Here is an 18,114-nt window from a genome sequence, read left to right as displayed (position 1 = left end):
TATACTACCGTAAATTCCGGTGTATAAGCCGCTACTTTTTTCTCAAACTTTGAACCCTGCGTCTTATACATGGGTGCAGCTATAATGTATAGGTATGCACACGCTGCAGTTTACAGTGAGCAACAGCAAGCACAATTTATACTAAAATAAAATGTAAAACATTGTCGGATTTGGATTATTCAATAAACACCATAAATATACCGCCAAGATTGCAAAGCCTGTTATGTTGGATGAAAACTATTGTTGGACGTATTGGAAATTGTGCAGCTATCACGCTGTTGACACATACCTGCATCCGACGGGGGCTCCACTCACTATGATGACTCACAGGTGGCCACAAAGGTGCCACTGTACCGTGGTTCTTATGAAGTCCAGAGCGATAACTCCGTCAGAAATAGTGTGTAATATCCAGCAATTCCCCAAGTGACCCTACGTAAAACTTACTGCGTGTACGTGGTGCCACAAGCGTACACGTCATATCCACTCACGTATACTATACATAAATAAACAGAAATACAGATATAATAAAGCATATAAAACAAGGCATAAAACGCCATGTTGTTCTCTTGGAGATGAATAAGGTTGTTATATATCCATCTCACGCCCGGACGTAAACACGGTCCTCTTCTTTTTGTTTATGGTGGGTCGCAACCAACGTTTGGGTGCATACCACCACCTACTGTAACGGAAAGTAGATGCGGTCCGGATGTAGACGAGTTCTTATTATTAATCTTTCTGTTTATGGCTGGTTGCAGGCAACGCTTAGGTGCATACCGCCACCTACTACTGTATACCGGAATGTAGACGCGGTGCCTGGATGCAGACGCGTTCTGCACATGCGCAGTGGCAACCCGGTAGTCACACTATTCGATCATGGAAAACACGCGACTAAACGCATATGATGCCGATTTCAAGTTAAATACGATCGATTTGCCTGTCAGAGTAGGAAACAGGGCTGCTTCGCATAAGCTTAGCATAAATGAATGTACTGTATGGTGAGATGTTGGAGACGTCAACATAAAAGCTGACGCAAAGCAAAAAGACAGTAAAAGCTTTCAGAGGTAAAAAAAAGCAGATGGCCTGAACTAGAAGACGTGCTTGGAGATTGGATAAGTACAGAGCGAGCAGATAGCTGAGGTGTTTCCGCTGTGGAGATCCAACTAAAAGCCAAAGCAATTGCCACCGAAAAGAAGATTAAAGATTTTATCGGTGGACTGTCGTGGCGTCTCTGATTTATGAGACGCAAAGAACTGTCCATCAGGGCACGCACGACTTTGTGTCAACAACTCCCTTCCAACTACGAGACAACAGTTACTTCCGGATAAACACTCAAAGATAGCCGAGAATTCCATGGGACCAGATGACATCACAAATATGGATGAGATTGTTTTGCACTGGTTAAATAGCCATGTTGCACCACTGTTTGGCAAGCACTGTTTGGGAAAAATGGTATTTTATTAAGGGTTGAGAGTTAGTTTAAAAAATTTTCTGTGTAACATCTTTCTGTGCACTAAATATCCCATTTCATGACGTGCACACCTGCGGCTTATACACCGGTGTGGCTTATATGAACAAATCTGTTTTTTCCTCTAAATTTAGTGGGTGCGGCTTATACAATGGTACGGTTTATAAACTGGAATTTATGGTAATGTATATAAAATAATGATACTGTTTTGCATATGTGACAATGAAAATGGCACATTTTAATGTGTTATAGTATAAAAGCAAATTTTACCCTGTTATACATGACATCAAGTTGCAGAGGCACAGCTTCTCGGTCACCATCGATACCAAACCGTTTGCTCGCAGTGCCTATAGGAGATAAATACATTCAGTTAAACAGCAGTGACATGTTGTGTGTTAATAATACCACAATTTACATCAAAGTAACATTGAGGTATTGATGGCAACTTGTGAAATAAAACAAAAATCATTTCCGCAGTAACTTGTTAAATGGAGCTATTTTTACTTCTGCAAGACAATTCTAAATCGGAAGTGTGAGTTGTGGTGACAAACCAAACTAGAAAAATAGAACTCAATCAGGATATGGATTTGTGAGCTGTATCGCTCTTGCAGGGGTGTCCAATGTCAATTTGTGACAATTTGTGGCCCGCAACTTGTTTTTTATTGTTAAAATAAAAATAAACATTGCACATTATAAAAAAAACACTAATTCCAATACTACATTGGCTTGGTTTTAGTGGTTTGAATAAACAAAATGTGAGAAATATCAAAGCAGCTCCTGCATCCTTCCTTTTGTACAGTGGTGTTCCGTCAAGGCTAGCATGGCCTTCTCTGCTGACCTAAACACTATGAAGCACTGATGAATTTTAGCACTTGTTCCCTAAAATTGTATTAACGTCACAATAACGTCAGCATATTTCCGCACTCTGATTGGTTGTTTGACAAATAGCCTGTCGTGATCCAGAAAGGAGGGTGGATATTGTCTATAAATAACCACCATATCTAGTGAGTATGCTGTATTCAATTATTTGTTGTATGCTTTAGTCATGTTATTAGATACGTATTGTTACATTTGCATTTGTTACATTTGGCTGAGCGCTACATTTACAGGCAGCTTCCACCATTGATTGCTGCTGCACGGCCCAGCAACGCTTTTTTCTACATGCTCTTATCGACAAATGTTAATATCAGAAAAAGTGATCAAGTATAACACAGAATGGGAGTGATAGCACATGTATTTTGAACTTGGTGATGCTCACCCATAGCCTTGATGGCCCGGGTTCCTGCAGTGTGACCCAACTCAAGGGAATGGACAAACACCTCCGTCCTCCTCTCCCCGCTGGCTAACATCAACTACAAAAGGATGATAGTGATTAAAATAGCCAGAATGCATCCTTATTAGACTGTGAGCATGTGTGTTTGTTTCAAACCTCAGCTTGGTAGAGCTGGATCAGAGCTGGTCGTGCAGCGTAACGACAATAGTACAGAACCAAGTCGGCGAGAATAGGCAGACGCTGTTCATATGAACTGTCATATGACTCTGACTCTGTCTTTGAGGTTTGCTATGGAAGCATACAACAACTTAATCACTGGCCTATAACTGGAGTGCTGCACTGGGTCAGGCTGGTTAGAAGTTGCCTGTACCTGACAGACGACATTGGCGGGTAAGTTCAGGAGGCTGAGAGTGTTTCTTTTGTACCAAGGATCCAACATCCCAAGGAGATGGGCGATGTCATTCGTGCTGTCTTCTGTTCCAGTAAGGCTAATATCCTGCTAACGCAAAAACACCAAGGGGGTATGTGAATAAAAATTTAAAATAGTGTGACTATACTGGTGTCTGAAAGCCTAACAATCAGAGTTACACAGTGCGCTTAAACCCTTTATTATGTGAACAGACCCTGCAGAGTGCAAGGAGCACAGTGTAGAAAGAAAGGAGACAGACACAAAGTTGTTCACTGTTCTGTGTGCATTACATGAACAAACAAGTAAGTTTAATGATTATATTGTGCATTAAGAGTGTTTAATTTTGAAGATCTAATTTGTATTGTGTGCTAAATGAGAGCTGGGCTTCTTACATGGTGCTGTGATTAAATAATGCATTTTTCTAGTATATGTACAGTTGAAAAATAAAGCCCGTTTCTTTTTTTTAAGCATTTTTTAACATTTTTTTAAGGATTAAGCCAGAAAAATGATACAGCCCATGCCTTCATGAAACAACAGTGTTTCTCGACACACCAATGACATGGCAGAGGATGTTTTTAAAAAAGCTCCTACAGCGCATACAAGCCAGAGAATTCAGTCACGTTTGACCCTGGAATGGATTGGACTGTTGACTATTTACATGACTTCATATGGGAAAAAATGTTTCCAAAGTCAAAGAAATCTGAGGTCGCCCAGCATTCTAAGAATGCATTAGCAGCTATTAGCATTTAATCTTTTAGCATATTCTTCAGAGGCTGCCTTTCTTTTCAAGTTTGTAGTTGAAGACCTTTGGCATTTAAAGATTCATCCATTAATTCATGTTCTACCTACCTATTTAGATTATCAAATGAACTTAACCTGGATGTTCTTACTATATACAGAGGTCAGAACCCAGATTCAAACCCAACGTGCTAACCATAATGCAGAAGGTCCACGTTTGTAGATGTCACCATGATCTCCTCAAAAGAGCCTGATTGGTCAGCTCTTTGACTTACATTATTACTGGTAAGGGTAGCACTGTGTATGTCTTTCAGAAGCATACAGTCATGGAATGTTTGTGTTCTACTTACATTCGACGGGCTCGTTCCTTTTGGACTCTGAGAGCTCAGACCAGTTTGTCCTGCTACTGAATCCCGCTTGACTGGCACAAAGTAGAACTGAAGCTTGAAGACCCTGGTGAGACGTGGACATGCGCTCTCCTTTTGTCTCAGGCTATTGTAGGCCCGCGCCACCTTGCCAGCGACATGATCGGCCCCAAACACCACCACCCTCAGCGTAGTATTCATACTGTCCTCATCAGTGCTCAGGATAGGCCTCCTCCTGAAGCACACTTGTCTGACAGTCTGATTCTGTGGAGCCGAGAAGGGCTCGGGACTACGTAACTGCACATGGTGTGGGAGCGAGTTGGAGCGAATCTCTCGCACCACCAAATAGTCTTTGGTCTCTGTGTTTCCTAAACTTTTAGCACGGTACAACGACCTCTTTGGCTTCCGGAGAAGTCGGTACAAATGCTGGCTCAGCCTAGCAGGAGACCTGGCAGACTTTGGCGAGCTTATGGAGTCATCCGAGTCTTCAAAAAAGTCACTGTCGACTCCGGAGTTGAACGAGGGAGCGTAAGACTCTGATGCTAGGGACAAGGTGTCATGTCCCTCATCGTCCTCTATGTCCACCTCGTCCTCATCCTCCTTTGTGCGTCCGCTTGTGGCCATGGTGTCAGGCTCATCCTCCAGAAGGGTATTTAGGACATCTATGGTTATCAAAATTGATATTAGTCACATAGGTAATCAACAAACAAACCGAGATTAGGGTTTTATATTTTATTCCTTACTTTATTTATTCTTTGTTCTTTTCATTATTTAATGTATTTTTTATATGTATTGTTCCACCTAAAATTAAATTGTTTTCCATAACACAATTTATTGTTTTTAAGTCAACAGATACTTTATTAAGGTCCAAAGACACAGCCAAAGTGGTGCAAAGGCTCCATTGGAACTAAAGCAATCCCTCGTCTATCGAGGTTTATCACCCGACCACGATAAGTGACTTTCCGCAAGTCGGATTCCTTCTTTATAAATCAAACATTTCGGATTTAGAGCATAGAAAACCTGTTTCCGACGTTCGAAATTCGAGTTTTAACATTATTAGAGCCGTCTAGACAGGAAATAACACCCATATAGTCACCTTTACACTTATATTACCCAATATAATATACAAAATCAGAGAAAAAAAGCTATTTAAGACATAAATAAGACTCTCGCTCATGTGTGTTGCTAGAAATGTGTTCCTTCCGGATGTGTGAAAGACAGGAAGTGATGTATGGTGTTCAGAGTTGAATGAATTACAGCTGCAAAAGAAATATATATTTGTATTTTAGCTAATTTAGCCATTTTATGCTTGAAAATGAATAATTCTAGGGGGAACATTTTTTTAAAAGTACTTATATATGCATTTTATTTTACTAATAATAGGCCATATTCAACCTCAAACAGTATGATTAATTAGCTTTGACATAAGGCCACAAAATTTGAACCACAATTTTGGGTGCCTTAAAACTCACCAAAGTTTGCAAGCGCAAACTGCATCAGGCTCTGTGAAAAATATGGCATATTGGGCGTCCTGAATGCAAACCCCCAAAACTCACTTAATAGCGCTCGCTATAATTTGTCACCATTTGTCACCAAATTTGGTGAGAGAAGTCTGTCATAACAGCATTGACAAAGAAGTCTCGGGAACCCATGCGCAGAACAAACAGGAAGTTGGCCGTTTTAGTTTGGATCGAACATTTTAGGCTAAAATCAGGGGTCGTAATTTGACAAGCTCCTTTTAGGGACTAAGACCTAATGAGCCCAAATCAAAACGCAGATATTAGACAGATGGATGATAACAAAATGCAAAGCATTTAGCCTGAGTCATAGGATGTGGGTAGGCCATGGCGCTAAACTTTAAATCTGCTCCACATGGTCAGACCTTCATCACAATTGGCACGTATGATGACGATGACACCCTGTATCTATGCATTGATCGCTTCCTCAATTCCTCATAGTGCTAACCAGCAGGCAACAGGAAATGACAGAAAAAAAGTTGACTGAAGGGGCGAGGGTCCATTTAACATTGCTCGCAGCTTTAATTTTAGTTATTTTTGCCCTTAGATGACAATTAACTAAACAAACATGATACTTAACCATTACCTCTTTCTAAAAGTTTTATGATGGCAAAGGTGGACCCTCGGATTGGATTAATATACCCGCTCTTTCTTATGGGTGAAAAGGGATTTGAAATCCAAATAGCTCTTTTAGAATTCTGAGGTTGAGTTGTAATAACAGATGGATTTTGAAACATTCAATTTAATACAAAACACTTTACCAAAATTGTCTTTTTCCCATTGAAACATGTGACACCTGGCTGTAGGGATTGGTAGCGTCTGGAGCATTCCTGAAAAGGCAAACATGGATCAAATCAGGAAAATTGGCAATTCATATGCTGTATATAATGCAAAACACTTGCCCACTATCTAAAAATAAGTCAGTGTACCATCCGAATTTCTTCTGTTGGCAGAAGAGATGCTTAGTCTTTCCCTTAGTGTTTCCAGTTCTTGGATCATGTGACTGCGTCCCTTCCGAGGATCAGTCATGGCTGCAGCTGTCTCTGAGACGCCACTGACCACAGCGAAGATCTCCCCTAGTTCATCCACACTTTTTGCCTGCAAAGGTTCATTCATACAGGGTTAAATGTAAATGGAATTACAGAGATGATCTATTTAGAGAAGTTTGTTTTTATACAAAAGGAAGTTTTGCAAATAGACTAGCATGATATTATGTTTCAAATGGACATTTTCCAGCATTACACTTATGCAAAACTTATGATTACGCACCTGTTGACATCTTCCAAAAAACTAAATAACTCCATGGCAAATATGCCTACCTAATAACCAGAGGTGTGGACTCGAGACACGCGACTTAGACTCAGTCAAAATTTTGATGACTTTGCGATCGACTTGACAATATCAACAAAGACTTTGACATCAATGACTCAGGACTTGACTCTGACTTTAGTCTGATGACTAAGAAAATACTTGACTGAGTGTGTTGAGTAAAATGTGTCCTCATTCAACTAACATGATCGTTATTATGTAACTTCCAGCAAGACAACATATTTTCACTTTGAATCTGCCTCACTGAATGCATCTAGTAATGCCCAATCAGGTTTAAGAACAAACAACAAATGTGTGGATTACATAAATCCTGAATGCTATGTCAGCACTCTATTTTCTTCTCTAAGCCTTGTTACACTGGTCTTACACAATGCATTCATTGTATTTGTCCAATTTAATAGATTGTGACATTGTTAAAATGACATTTAATTTGGGAGACACTAAACTTGTAAGGACTTGAAAATTTAAAGCCTATGACTTCGGGCTTGACTCCGTCTGTCTTGTCTTGACTTGTGTTTAAACCCTAGTTATCTAGGTGGTGCAAGACCCTTACTCCCTCGTGTAGGCGCACCTCCCTACCTGACTACTCCGTTTAAAGGGTTAAATCTCCCCCGCTGAGGGATGAGACCTCTGAGTCAGGGGTGAGGGGAACTCACCCAGGTAGTCACAGCCTTAGTTGTGCAGAGGCAGCCACACTGCATCCAGACCACGCACAACCAGAATATTGGTTGCCTGAGACACCAGAACCTCTGCTTAATGACTGCTCCCCCTCTAAATGGTTAGCTGCTATTGGAAAGGACCTGGGACAATTTGCTTATCTATTAGCAATCAGAGGGACCTGTTATATTGTACGATAATAGCGGAACAACCTCAAAGGAATTATTATTTGTTACACTGCCTACAGTTTTATATCACAGAAGATACGGGGTGACTTGACTTGGACTTGCATGTCTTTACTTGAGATTGACTTGAGATTAAAGAATTCAGACTTGCAAAACACTGCCTTGCTTGCACCTCTGCTTATAACCCTGAATATATGACCTCTTTTTCAAAATGTGTTATGATCGTTTAATACAAACTCAAAGACAAAATGTACCTTTTTTTAAAAATCCCGTTTTCAATATCAGTGAACTGATAGATTGCAATAAAGAGGGTATCATAACTCTGTTTTATGACTTGCCGTCATTGATCACCAACGTGTGTGAGTGACAGGAAGAAAAGCTCTGACTTGTCATTTGGCACCAACCTTTTTGGTTGTACATATAAATGTCTAGATAGCAAATATAAAACAACACATGTTTTTCAGAATGTTTTCTAGGATATTTGGGTCAATACGCTATTTCAGAATGTCCATGCAGTAAGGGTTACGGCACTATCATTCATTTCCTATATACAGTAAGAATACAAAGCATTTCCAAGCATTGTGAAGTCCAGATTACTGTAGGTCAGTATTAAGCGAATTACTGTGCATTACTCCCCATAGAGAAATTCAAAGAACAGGCTACATCAGTATTTCTCAAACCAAGCAATAAAAACACTTAAATATCCATAAACAGTGGACCCTTGGACCTTTTAGTTTGAAAGTCAAATGACTTGGAAATTGAACTAAGATTCCAAGGAAAATATAGTCCAAATGTAGAATAAGATCATTATAATACTATAATAATAAGAAGAAGAATAATATGACAGGAAAATTAACACAGATAATCTCCATACTGTATTTTTTTTTGTGTTTGTCACACTTTTACTGGCTCAAATATACCCTGGACAGTACAGAATTTAAAGGTTTGAGGTGGTGGTGCAAAATTCAGTGACTAAATTACTCATAGCTCACTGGGGGATGTGCCTGTGGACCACACTTTCCTATATACAGAACCTGTGGGACTCCTTTACCACAAAGGCATTTTAAACACCAATCAACACTCCCTCATATAATTTAAGTGGCTTTCAGGACTTTCCCTGCACATCTGCCAACACACCTGCAGGGCTGCATGGATAGTGCAGACTGGGTACTTGGTACCAAGCGTGGACTGGAAGGTGTGTTTGATCAGGGTGATGTAGGTTTCTTTCTCTGAGTGCTGAATGCAACAGAGCTGCTCGGCCACTGAGAGGAATTCAGAGGGTAACTCGCTTGGATTCATCAGCAGCACCGTCCTGCAAAGATGGCGTCGGTGGAAGTGAATACAGGGTTTGTTTTACGATCATAACATAATGAGTCAGTATAACTTTGTGTCACATGCTTTTGAGTAACTTTAAGGGGTTGGTGTCATTAAAGCAGCAAAAAGCAGAATCTGATGACCATCAAGGCAATGATAAAACACGATGTCAATGTATATGGAAGTAATAGGATAACATGGACATACATTGTTCTGGTAGACTGACTGGTGGAATCCAAATCCTGTTCTTCTCTCACCAGTCTCTGAAAGGAAATCCCTTTGAAAAAGATATTTAAAAAATGGTGTAATATATTCAGTGTAACCTGAATGTTAGCATTTTCTTTCTAGAAATCAAAAGCTATTAAAGCAGCACAACACAATCACTTGTTGGTTGGTATATTTGAATAGAATGAGTAATGAGATCGCTCCTTGCAGGTTCTTAATGATAACCGACACATTTCATAATAGAAATAAAATACAAGGGCCCCAAATAATTCAAAAGTCAAACCCACAGCATGCTCGCTTGCACGAGCGTCATTTAATTAATGCGATTGCTTCTCTTGAAAGTAATGAATGACAGCCGCCACCTTGCAAACAAGAAATAATCACAATGGCTCAAAATATAACTGAAAATAATCTATAAAGTCAGGGAAATTGCAGCAACACAGCAGAATAGAAGTGACCGGACAAGCAAACAGGCTGTAGCACGAATGCTCAGTACGAGTGCAGGCCGCCAGCGGCCAGGAAAGAGAGGGGGAAAGGTGTCAAAGTCCACCGCAGCACGTATGGATGAGTCTGAGTACACACTAAATAACCCTAAAATGGATCGTTGAAAGCAAAATCACTGTTTTCCTGTGAAATTTCAGGCATGTTTTTTGAGACTCATGTTAGACCTGCTTATTGAATTACACGTTGCTAAGTTAAACCATCTTCAGGGGCTGAATTTTTTTTTTTAAATCCAGGGAATGCCACTGGGGCAATTTTCATGTGAGTGACCCCTACTTTCAACATCTAATAAGATTGTTTTCTACAGATTACATTAAAAAACAAATAAAATCCACTGTAAGTAATCAAAGTACAGTACAAACCTGGAGCCTTGATCTCCTGCTGGAGTGTAGAGAGGAGGTTTCGACACACACTGCAGTAGGGCTCAGGCCAGGTGAGGAAGCGGCGGAATACTTTGATAGCTTTCTCTAGAAGCTCCATCTCTGGAGGACAATATGGCGTCTGAAAGCATTTAAACCAAGGTGATCCATCTTAGTGGGATTTGGTTTAGAACTTGTAGGGGTCAGTGCGGTGAGTGAATGGTGGTGTGGAACATGTTTCAGTTTGAAGGTTCTATCAGAAATACAGGGTCAGGCAAAATGATGTGACACATTTGTACTGGTGCTGAGTGCATGTCCAATAACCATCAGACAGCATCTGTGAGAGAAGGGTTTTAAGAAAAAAAAACATCTTCAAAGGCCTCGTCTCCTTCAACGCCACAAAATCACCTGTTTGGAATTTACACGAGAGTACCAAACATGGGACAATGAAAGGTGGAAGAAAGTGGAGGGGGCATCATCATGATCTGGGATACTTTCGTTGGAACAACGGAGCTTCAAGTTGTGCAGGGGCGTCAAATGGCAAATGGTGATGTGGAGATGTTGCAGGGGGCATCGCTCATGACTGAAGGCCCTCGTCTGTGTGGTAATTACTGTTTTTTTCAACAGGACAATGCTGCAGTTCCCAGTGCCCGCCTGACAAAGGACTTCTTCCAGAGGAATAACGTCAATCTTATGGACCATCCTGCGTGTTCCCCTGATCCATAAGAACATTTGGGGATAGATGGCAAGGGAAGTTTACAAAAATGGACAACAGTTCCAGACAGTGCATGTCCTCCATGAAGACATCTTCACCACATGGCACAGCTACTCATTACTGAGTCCTTTTTTGAATATTTGATTTTTATTTTAGAGAGGTTTCGGGTTTTTCTTTAGCTATTGTCTTAAACTTTTGATCAGCTGATAAACAGTCTATTTCAATGTGTGCAATACAGTATAGTGCTCACTCAGAATTTTTTTTGTCTCGCTCCCATTTCTTCTTTTTGCATTTTGAAGATCTACTTAGAACCTCCTTAAGGTCCAACAGTGCATAATATAAATTCATGCAATTTTTCAACTGGTCTTAAAATTTTGATCAGGAGTGTAAATTATTATAATAATAATAATAATCCATCCATCCATTTTCTATGCCGCTTGTCCTCCCTATGGTCACTGGGGTGTGCTGGAGCCTATCCCAGCTGACTTTGGGTGAGAGGTAGGGTACACTCTGGACTGGTCGCCAGCCAATCGCAGGGCACATAGAGACCACCAACCATTCACACACATGACTTAAGTGTTTTTTGTAAGATGACACCATGAGTCAGATTGTTTGTTTGTTTTAATGACCTCCTGCAATTTCCAATGGGTTGATAAGCTCGTGAGTGCACTGACAGCTCATGATTGGTTCTTGCCAATGAACGAGCTAACGTTTCCTCACTGACTCGCGACAATTATTAATTAACCAATGAGTAGTAGTTCTGAAGTAAAAGAGATGTTACAATATTACAACTTAGCCATAAATTAGCCGCACGGCTGTATAAGTCGCAGGGTTCAAAGTTTAAGGAAAAAGTAGCGTCTTATGTCTTATGTCACTGGAAATGACGGTATATGGTTCACATAAAATACTGTATGTGTTCATTTGCAACATATATACAGCCTTAATCAAAGCTCATTATGCTATAATTATATAATTAAATGAACATGAAAGTGACAATAGGATTTGTACCTGCAGGAGCGTGGAGGTGAACATGATGGCAAGTGGAGCCACCAGCTCATACTGGCACCTTTCCTGCACCTGTACGCAATGACAGTCACAATCAATGTTCATCCATCCATACGTGTGTGTGTGTGTGTGTGTGTGTGTGTGTTTCATCTCACCTCTTGAGTCTTTCTCAAGATTTGCTGCAAGAGGATGATGAAGTTCTCCGGGTCCCTCTTGACCAGCTCCTCCAAGCTCCAGCGGTTCATTGACTGACCCGCTGAGCACATCAGCACTGGAAAGTACATAGAATTATTGTATATTAATAGTGATGACGCCCTCGAGAGGAGATTAAAAGAGGTCTATGTAGCAGAAGCTTCATTTCATTTAGGTCCAAGAAGTGGATGTCTGTTGGCGAGTGAAATGTGACTGTTGTGCACACAAGTATGACTCCCAAAAGACCTTCATTTTAAAATGCAGTCATGGGTTCAGCTTCAGGACACCAGAGTCTTTACACACCTCTGCTACAGTAGCTCTTTCATCGTGACGCTCACTCACACACTTCTGTCAGTGCCACCACTTCCTCTCTGTCGTCGTGCCACACAACTTCCTCTACCCCCCACTGACAGTACCAGCTAAATTCACCGCCAGGTCAGCCACTTGCAATGTTAAATGAGCTGGCCCTTAATATATCTATAATAATCTAGAATCATCTATAATACACTCCTGATCAAAACCTTAAAACCAGTTGAAAAATTGCTACAATTTGCGTTTTGAACATTTGGTTCTTAATGAGGTTTTAGGAAGAGCTACAATATGCAAAAACAAGAAGGGGGAGTGAGACAAAAAGCACTTTGAAAAAGTCATTTATTGAAAACAACAATTAAACTGAAATAGGCTGTTTATCAGCTGATCAAAAGTTTAAGACCATCGCTCAACAAATAACAAAAAACTCTCCAAACCAGAACAAAAAATGTTCCCAGTAGGACTCAGTAATGAGTAGCTCCGCCGTTCTTGTTAATCACTTCAAAAATGTGGTTGGGCATGCTTGATGCGAGTGTTTCCAGGAGGCTAGTGGGATCATTGTTCCAAGTGGTGAAGATGGCTTCACAAAGGGCATCAACTGTCTGGAACTGATGGCCATTTTTATAAACTTCCCTTGCCATCCATCCCCAAATGTTCTCTGTGGGATTTAAATGAGGGGAACATGCAGGATGGTCCAAAAGAGTGATGTTATTCTCCCTGAAGAAGTCCTTGGTCAAGCGAGCATTGTGAGCTGCAGTGTTGTCCTGTTGAAAAACCCAGCTGTTACCACACAGACGAGGGCCCTCAGTCATGAGGGATGCCCGCTGCAACATCTGCACGTAAGCAGCCGCCGTTTGACAACCCCGCACCACCTGAAGATCCAGTGTTCCACTGAATGAAAAAGCACCCCAGACCACTTCGGCTCAGCGCAGGTGTGATTTTTTTTTGGGTCTACCACTTGACGTTTTTGTTCCATAATTCTCATGATCTTTCAAAAAATGTAGAATGACTGTCTTACTGCTCCCAACCTGAGCTGCAATGGCACGCTGCGAGAGGCCTTGCTTATGCAGCTCCACAATCCGACCACGTTCAAAAAGAGAAAGCTTCTTAGCTTTCGCCATCAGGAGGGCATGACAGTGTCAATGCCTGACAGAAAATGAACATTTTGAGCAGATTTTGCCTTTAATAGCCTGTGGTCTTAAACTTTTGATCAGGTGATAAACAACCTATTTCAGTTTGGGTTTTTTTTGTTTAAATTACAAGTTCCAAATGTTTTTTATCTCACTCCCCCTTCTTGGTTTTGCATATTGTAGCAGTGTAGATTTACAATGGTAAGTCAACACACAGTCATTATTGTCTAAATATCTGCCAACACAAGTGAGTGCCAAGATCATTGGGTCTTTCCTACAGTCAAGTATGATGGGGGTAGCCTCATTGTTTGGGGCTGCATGAGTGCTGCCAGCACTGGGGAGTGGCAATTTAGCTTATTTTTACATTATTTTGTACATCTCTATGACAGTTAAAATGCCACAACAAACAGTCAATATATATATTTTATGATGGCAACAGATGGATATTATACACTCGTTCACATCACCTTGGTGCTCTTGAGACAAATTGCCGCAAATATATTTTGTGTTTTTGCATTCAACTTTTACATATTTTTTCTTCAACATCCAGAAAATAGCTTCTGGTTTCATAGCCTGTTTAAGGACACCATCCATTATCTTAATGTCAACCTCCTAATCATCGTTCTGACTTACACTTACAATTACACGACTACTTGAATAGTGAAAAAATATATAATTTGCATTATTATAATTATTCAATCATTTTCAAAATAATTTTGTCATGGAAACCCCCCCCCCACCAATATTCTTTATTTTTACATACACACCCTAATATTATGAGGTAAAGTGGCAGGTACGTTTCCGAGGCGGGGTTGATGCAACACCTTCAACCTCCTTGCCACCAGGGGGCACTTAACAGGTATATTGTACTTCACATGTGCCATTGGTAGGGTAGAGCATCATTGGGAACCGAGACCAACATTGCAATTCTCCCGGGATCGTTCAATGTTTTTATTTCAATGGCCAGGAGTATTAGTTTTGATGCCCACTTAGCCACCAATACCAACGAAAAAGAAGTCGGTGAGGATCAGCAAAGGAGAAGCGGCTAAAAAGTTTGGCTTAACATTACACAAAAGAGTGGTCGGCTCAGTGCAACATTTGCAACACAATATCATCATGCAAAGCACTTTGCACGATGATCTACATGAATGATGTAAGCGTAATTGAAGAAAAGAACCCCCAATATATGTATTACACATATTACGTATGTTTATTGACCATTTATGTACATAAATCGAAAAAAATATATATATATCACGGCACGTGATGTCGCAGAATCGCTGTCGTAAAAAACTGCAAGTGGAGGAAGTGGCATAGGTCTCGCCGATGTGCAAAACCATCATGCCATCATCATGATTCCAGTATGGATCTTACGTCGTTGGTACGCACAATGTACAGCTCGCATGTAGTTCTTGCAACCTTCATACATAGCCCGCATGAAACGCAAGGTCAGTGCTTTTACTGCAAGTTTGACAGACGGTGGTCTTACAACTTACGTGCGTTGGCTGTACGAATGAAGCGACAGCCTCAGCTTTCGTGCACGGTACGCACGGTCGACTTAAAGGTTGTACGTCGGGTGTGCGGCGATCTTACTCCTTCATGGTCCCCACGACTACGTTCTCCACAAGCAAAAAAAAAGCAGCGATTTGGGGAACGCCAAAAATCACACAGCCAAGAAATTGTACATCCGGTTGTGACCTACGCTTTATAACCCGAATGCAATTGATGCACTCTCGCCATACAGGCAACGCACGACCAACTTACTCGACACGCATGGAGGATGTATGAAATATCTGAACGTGCGTTGGCTGCACCAATTACGTGTGTGGAGTGCATGTGTAGCGCACACACTGAGTCCGCGACGTATAGAAAAATTTACATTTTGCCCAAACCTGACATCAGCAAAACATACGAAAGACACACATTGGCCATACGGACGATGCACAAAGACATACAAAGTATATCTTGCAACCTGAAAAAAACATACGTGCCTGTAGTGTTTGTTTGACATGACAAAGAACCTCTGCAGCCGGTCTGCGGCCAGTCTACAGCTAAAAAATTAGCACATCACACGCGCGCCCTACGTGCGTTTCTTGTGTTTTCTGTATGTAGACCGGCCATAGGAGTCCGTGCGACTGGTTGTGACCTACAAATTAATAGTTAAATTGATAAAAAGTTCATATCATGAAACAATTCTTGAGAAGTTCAGACATTTCATCTAAAAAGAACCTTCATCTAAACCATGCAAATTTGTATGACGCTGCCTCTTAAAAGCATCGAATTTGAGAATTGTAAGGAACTGAAATCGAAACGACGAATCAGAACCAGAAATGCTCAAAATGAAACAACGCCCAACCCTAGACATCGGTGATCTCAAATGACTCAGATTTTGTTCTAAGCCTAATTTTTCATGCACTCATGGTATAAAAGGAATTCAAAAAAACAAGGTGAGTCTTACCATCCCAGCGGTGTGTTGCTGTGGGGCTTTGCCGGAGCCCATCCAGACACCTGTCCAGAGCATGCTGAATCCTGTCCTCAGTGCAGGAGGTGTGCTGCATGTTGCCTCAGATTCTGTGGAGGATGATTAAATATCAGAAGATGATAAGTAAACAACTGCCTTCCCATTCATCTCTTCTGCGGAATATGTACTTCCTTACATGAAACACTCACACAACACATAAAGCATTAAAAACATATTGACTGTTAAAGAATGAAAAAGAGGATGTTTTTTTTTTTTTTTTACTTGACGCTATGATGCTTGTCGTGCTGTTTTGTTGCCATAGTTCCTAAAAAGTCACATGCAGAAAAACATCACTATGGACTTATTTTGTCGTGAATCAGCAGTGTCTGGCCACACTCTTGTGTACGGTGATGTTTCAAAATTCTCATTTAATATATAAATATGTTTTATTTTTTAAGAAAATATACACAAATTTAAGGTATATTTTAAATTATATGTATGTAAATGTGTGGGTTTTTAATTTGTATTAATTGAGTTTATGATCACAAACAGAACAGATGTGTTTTTGCAGCCTTACCGCACAAAGAGGCGGATGTACAAGTAGCATGTATGAAACTACAGTCAAGACAAATCAATCCATTTGACTGCCAGGTGTAACTAGCGGTTTCACTTCTGTTCTTTGTGGAAATCTGTGTGCATAATGACCAAACAGGGACATCCCTTCAGTTGCTTCAAAGTGTTGAGTGATACATTTTGTCTCACCCAACCTTTATGATGATGACACCACCCTACAACCACATTGAGAGCAAAAACAAAACATAGTAAGTTTCCGAACAAACTGAATAGTACAGCTTCTTTGCCTGGCTTGAGACTAACCCAACAAAATCAATAAACCACTTGTCTTGTGTATACAAAGGAATTATTGTGCATTTCTGAGCTTGCTTTGAAGAACAAATGAACTCAGTCACCATGACCATACGTCACTTTATCATTTGCATCATTCTTATCAAATATCATAGTTGTATTATAAAGTCACTGTTTATTATTGTGGGTATAGTTTGCGGTTGTGTGCCATCCAAACTACTCTATGTTTCCCAAACTTTTTTATGAATGTTTTAATGACAAAATTCAGGCATCTGCAGTCAGTGGATGTCAATCTTAGCCACTATTTTAGTTATCATTGCAAAGGCACGATTGCAGTATTCACATTGGAATTTTCCATGGAAACACAACATGTACTATGTACACAGGGACTCATCACATTTGAGCATAACAGATACAGTACTTCCTTTATTGTAAAGGGGATATTGCTTCTTGAACATGTTCTATTTTTGAATATAAGAACAGCTGGGTACTTCTCTGTTTGCGACACAAGTAACTTGAGTTGCCTTTTCAGCAATGCTAAACAACGTGGACGCAAACTCTTCTTAACCCTACCTGTAAAGTTTGCAGAGGATGGTTAAAGAACTCTCTGACCAGATTGGTTTCAGAATGTGGTGAGCAAACAGACCACAGTTAGACAGTTCTGGAAGTTTCCCTTGAGTGAAAAGAGTAAAAAAAAAAAAAATCCCCCAGAAAAAAGTTCTACCTGACCTGATAAACTACTATATAGGGTTATCTCTTGGTTTTCGTACGCCTTGATTTTCTATGAAAATTATTGCAAAAAATATGTCTCAGTTGTTGTACTAGTCCGTTTGCCCGAGCAAAGCATCCACACGTGGACTGAGTTCTTTAATCATCTTTATTATGTGTAAGGGTGTCTTAGAATAATCTTAGAATAATAATAGTAGTAATAATAATAGTCTTAGAATAGTCTTAGAATAATCAACTATTGGACGAGTCAAAGTTTTTGTTATAAATCGCCTATTTTTATACACAATCAGCCTCTCGTGTTAATAAAGAATTGAAAATGACGTGTGTGATTAACAGAAGACCTATACCCACCACGCATGAATGAAATCACCC

At 40.3% G+C, this 18,114-nt stretch overlaps 2 protein-coding genes across 4 annotated transcripts in view; one reads left to right on the top strand and one right to left on the bottom strand.

Moving 5' to 3' along the window:
* The window catches only part of ntn1a (netrin 1a), a 115,739-nt gene that overhangs the window by 20,500 nt on the left and 77,125 nt on the right, over window positions 1-18,114 (top strand). The window lies entirely within an intron of this gene.
* Window positions 1-18,114, bottom strand: part of pik3r5 (phosphoinositide-3-kinase, regulatory subunit 5) — a 30,238-nt gene that overhangs the window by 3,073 nt on the left and 9,051 nt on the right. For 2 of the 3 annotated variants that reach the window (XR_008570797.1, XM_054780511.1), the window contains exons 2-14: window positions 16,147-16,259; window positions 12,213-12,328; window positions 12,061-12,129; window positions 10,341-10,479; window positions 9,460-9,529; window positions 9,076-9,250; window positions 6,697-6,865; window positions 6,529-6,597; window positions 4,236-4,912; window positions 3,109-3,237; window positions 2,895-3,026; window positions 2,724-2,817; window positions 1,736-1,812 (exon numbers count right to left, since the gene is read on the bottom strand). Coding sequence is in view for 2 of the 3 variants with exons in the window: in XM_054780511.1 (XP_054636486.1) it covers window positions 1,736-1,812; window positions 2,724-2,817; window positions 2,895-3,026; window positions 3,109-3,237; window positions 4,236-4,912; window positions 6,529-6,597; window positions 6,697-6,865; window positions 9,076-9,250; window positions 9,460-9,529; window positions 10,341-10,479; window positions 12,061-12,129; window positions 12,213-12,328; window positions 16,147-16,246 (2,016 nt within the window). In the remaining variant the exon portion in view is untranslated. The remainder of the gene's footprint in view (window positions 1-1,735; window positions 1,813-2,723; window positions 2,818-2,894; window positions 3,027-3,108; window positions 3,238-4,235; window positions 4,913-6,528; window positions 6,598-6,696; window positions 6,866-9,075; window positions 9,251-9,459; window positions 9,530-10,340; window positions 10,480-12,060; window positions 12,130-12,212; window positions 12,329-16,146; window positions 16,260-18,114) is intronic. The other variant, XM_054780512.1, reaches the window with a different exon arrangement.

Source organism: Dunckerocampus dactyliophorus, chromosome 6 (genome assembly GCF_027744805.1).
Source record: "Dunckerocampus dactyliophorus isolate RoL2022-P2 chromosome 6, RoL_Ddac_1.1, whole genome shotgun sequence".
Classification (NCBI taxonomy): Eukaryota; Metazoa; Chordata; class Actinopteri; order Syngnathiformes; family Syngnathidae; genus Dunckerocampus; species Dunckerocampus dactyliophorus.
Note: the sequence above shows the minus strand (reverse complement) of the source record. Positions and strands in the feature narration are given on the sequence as shown.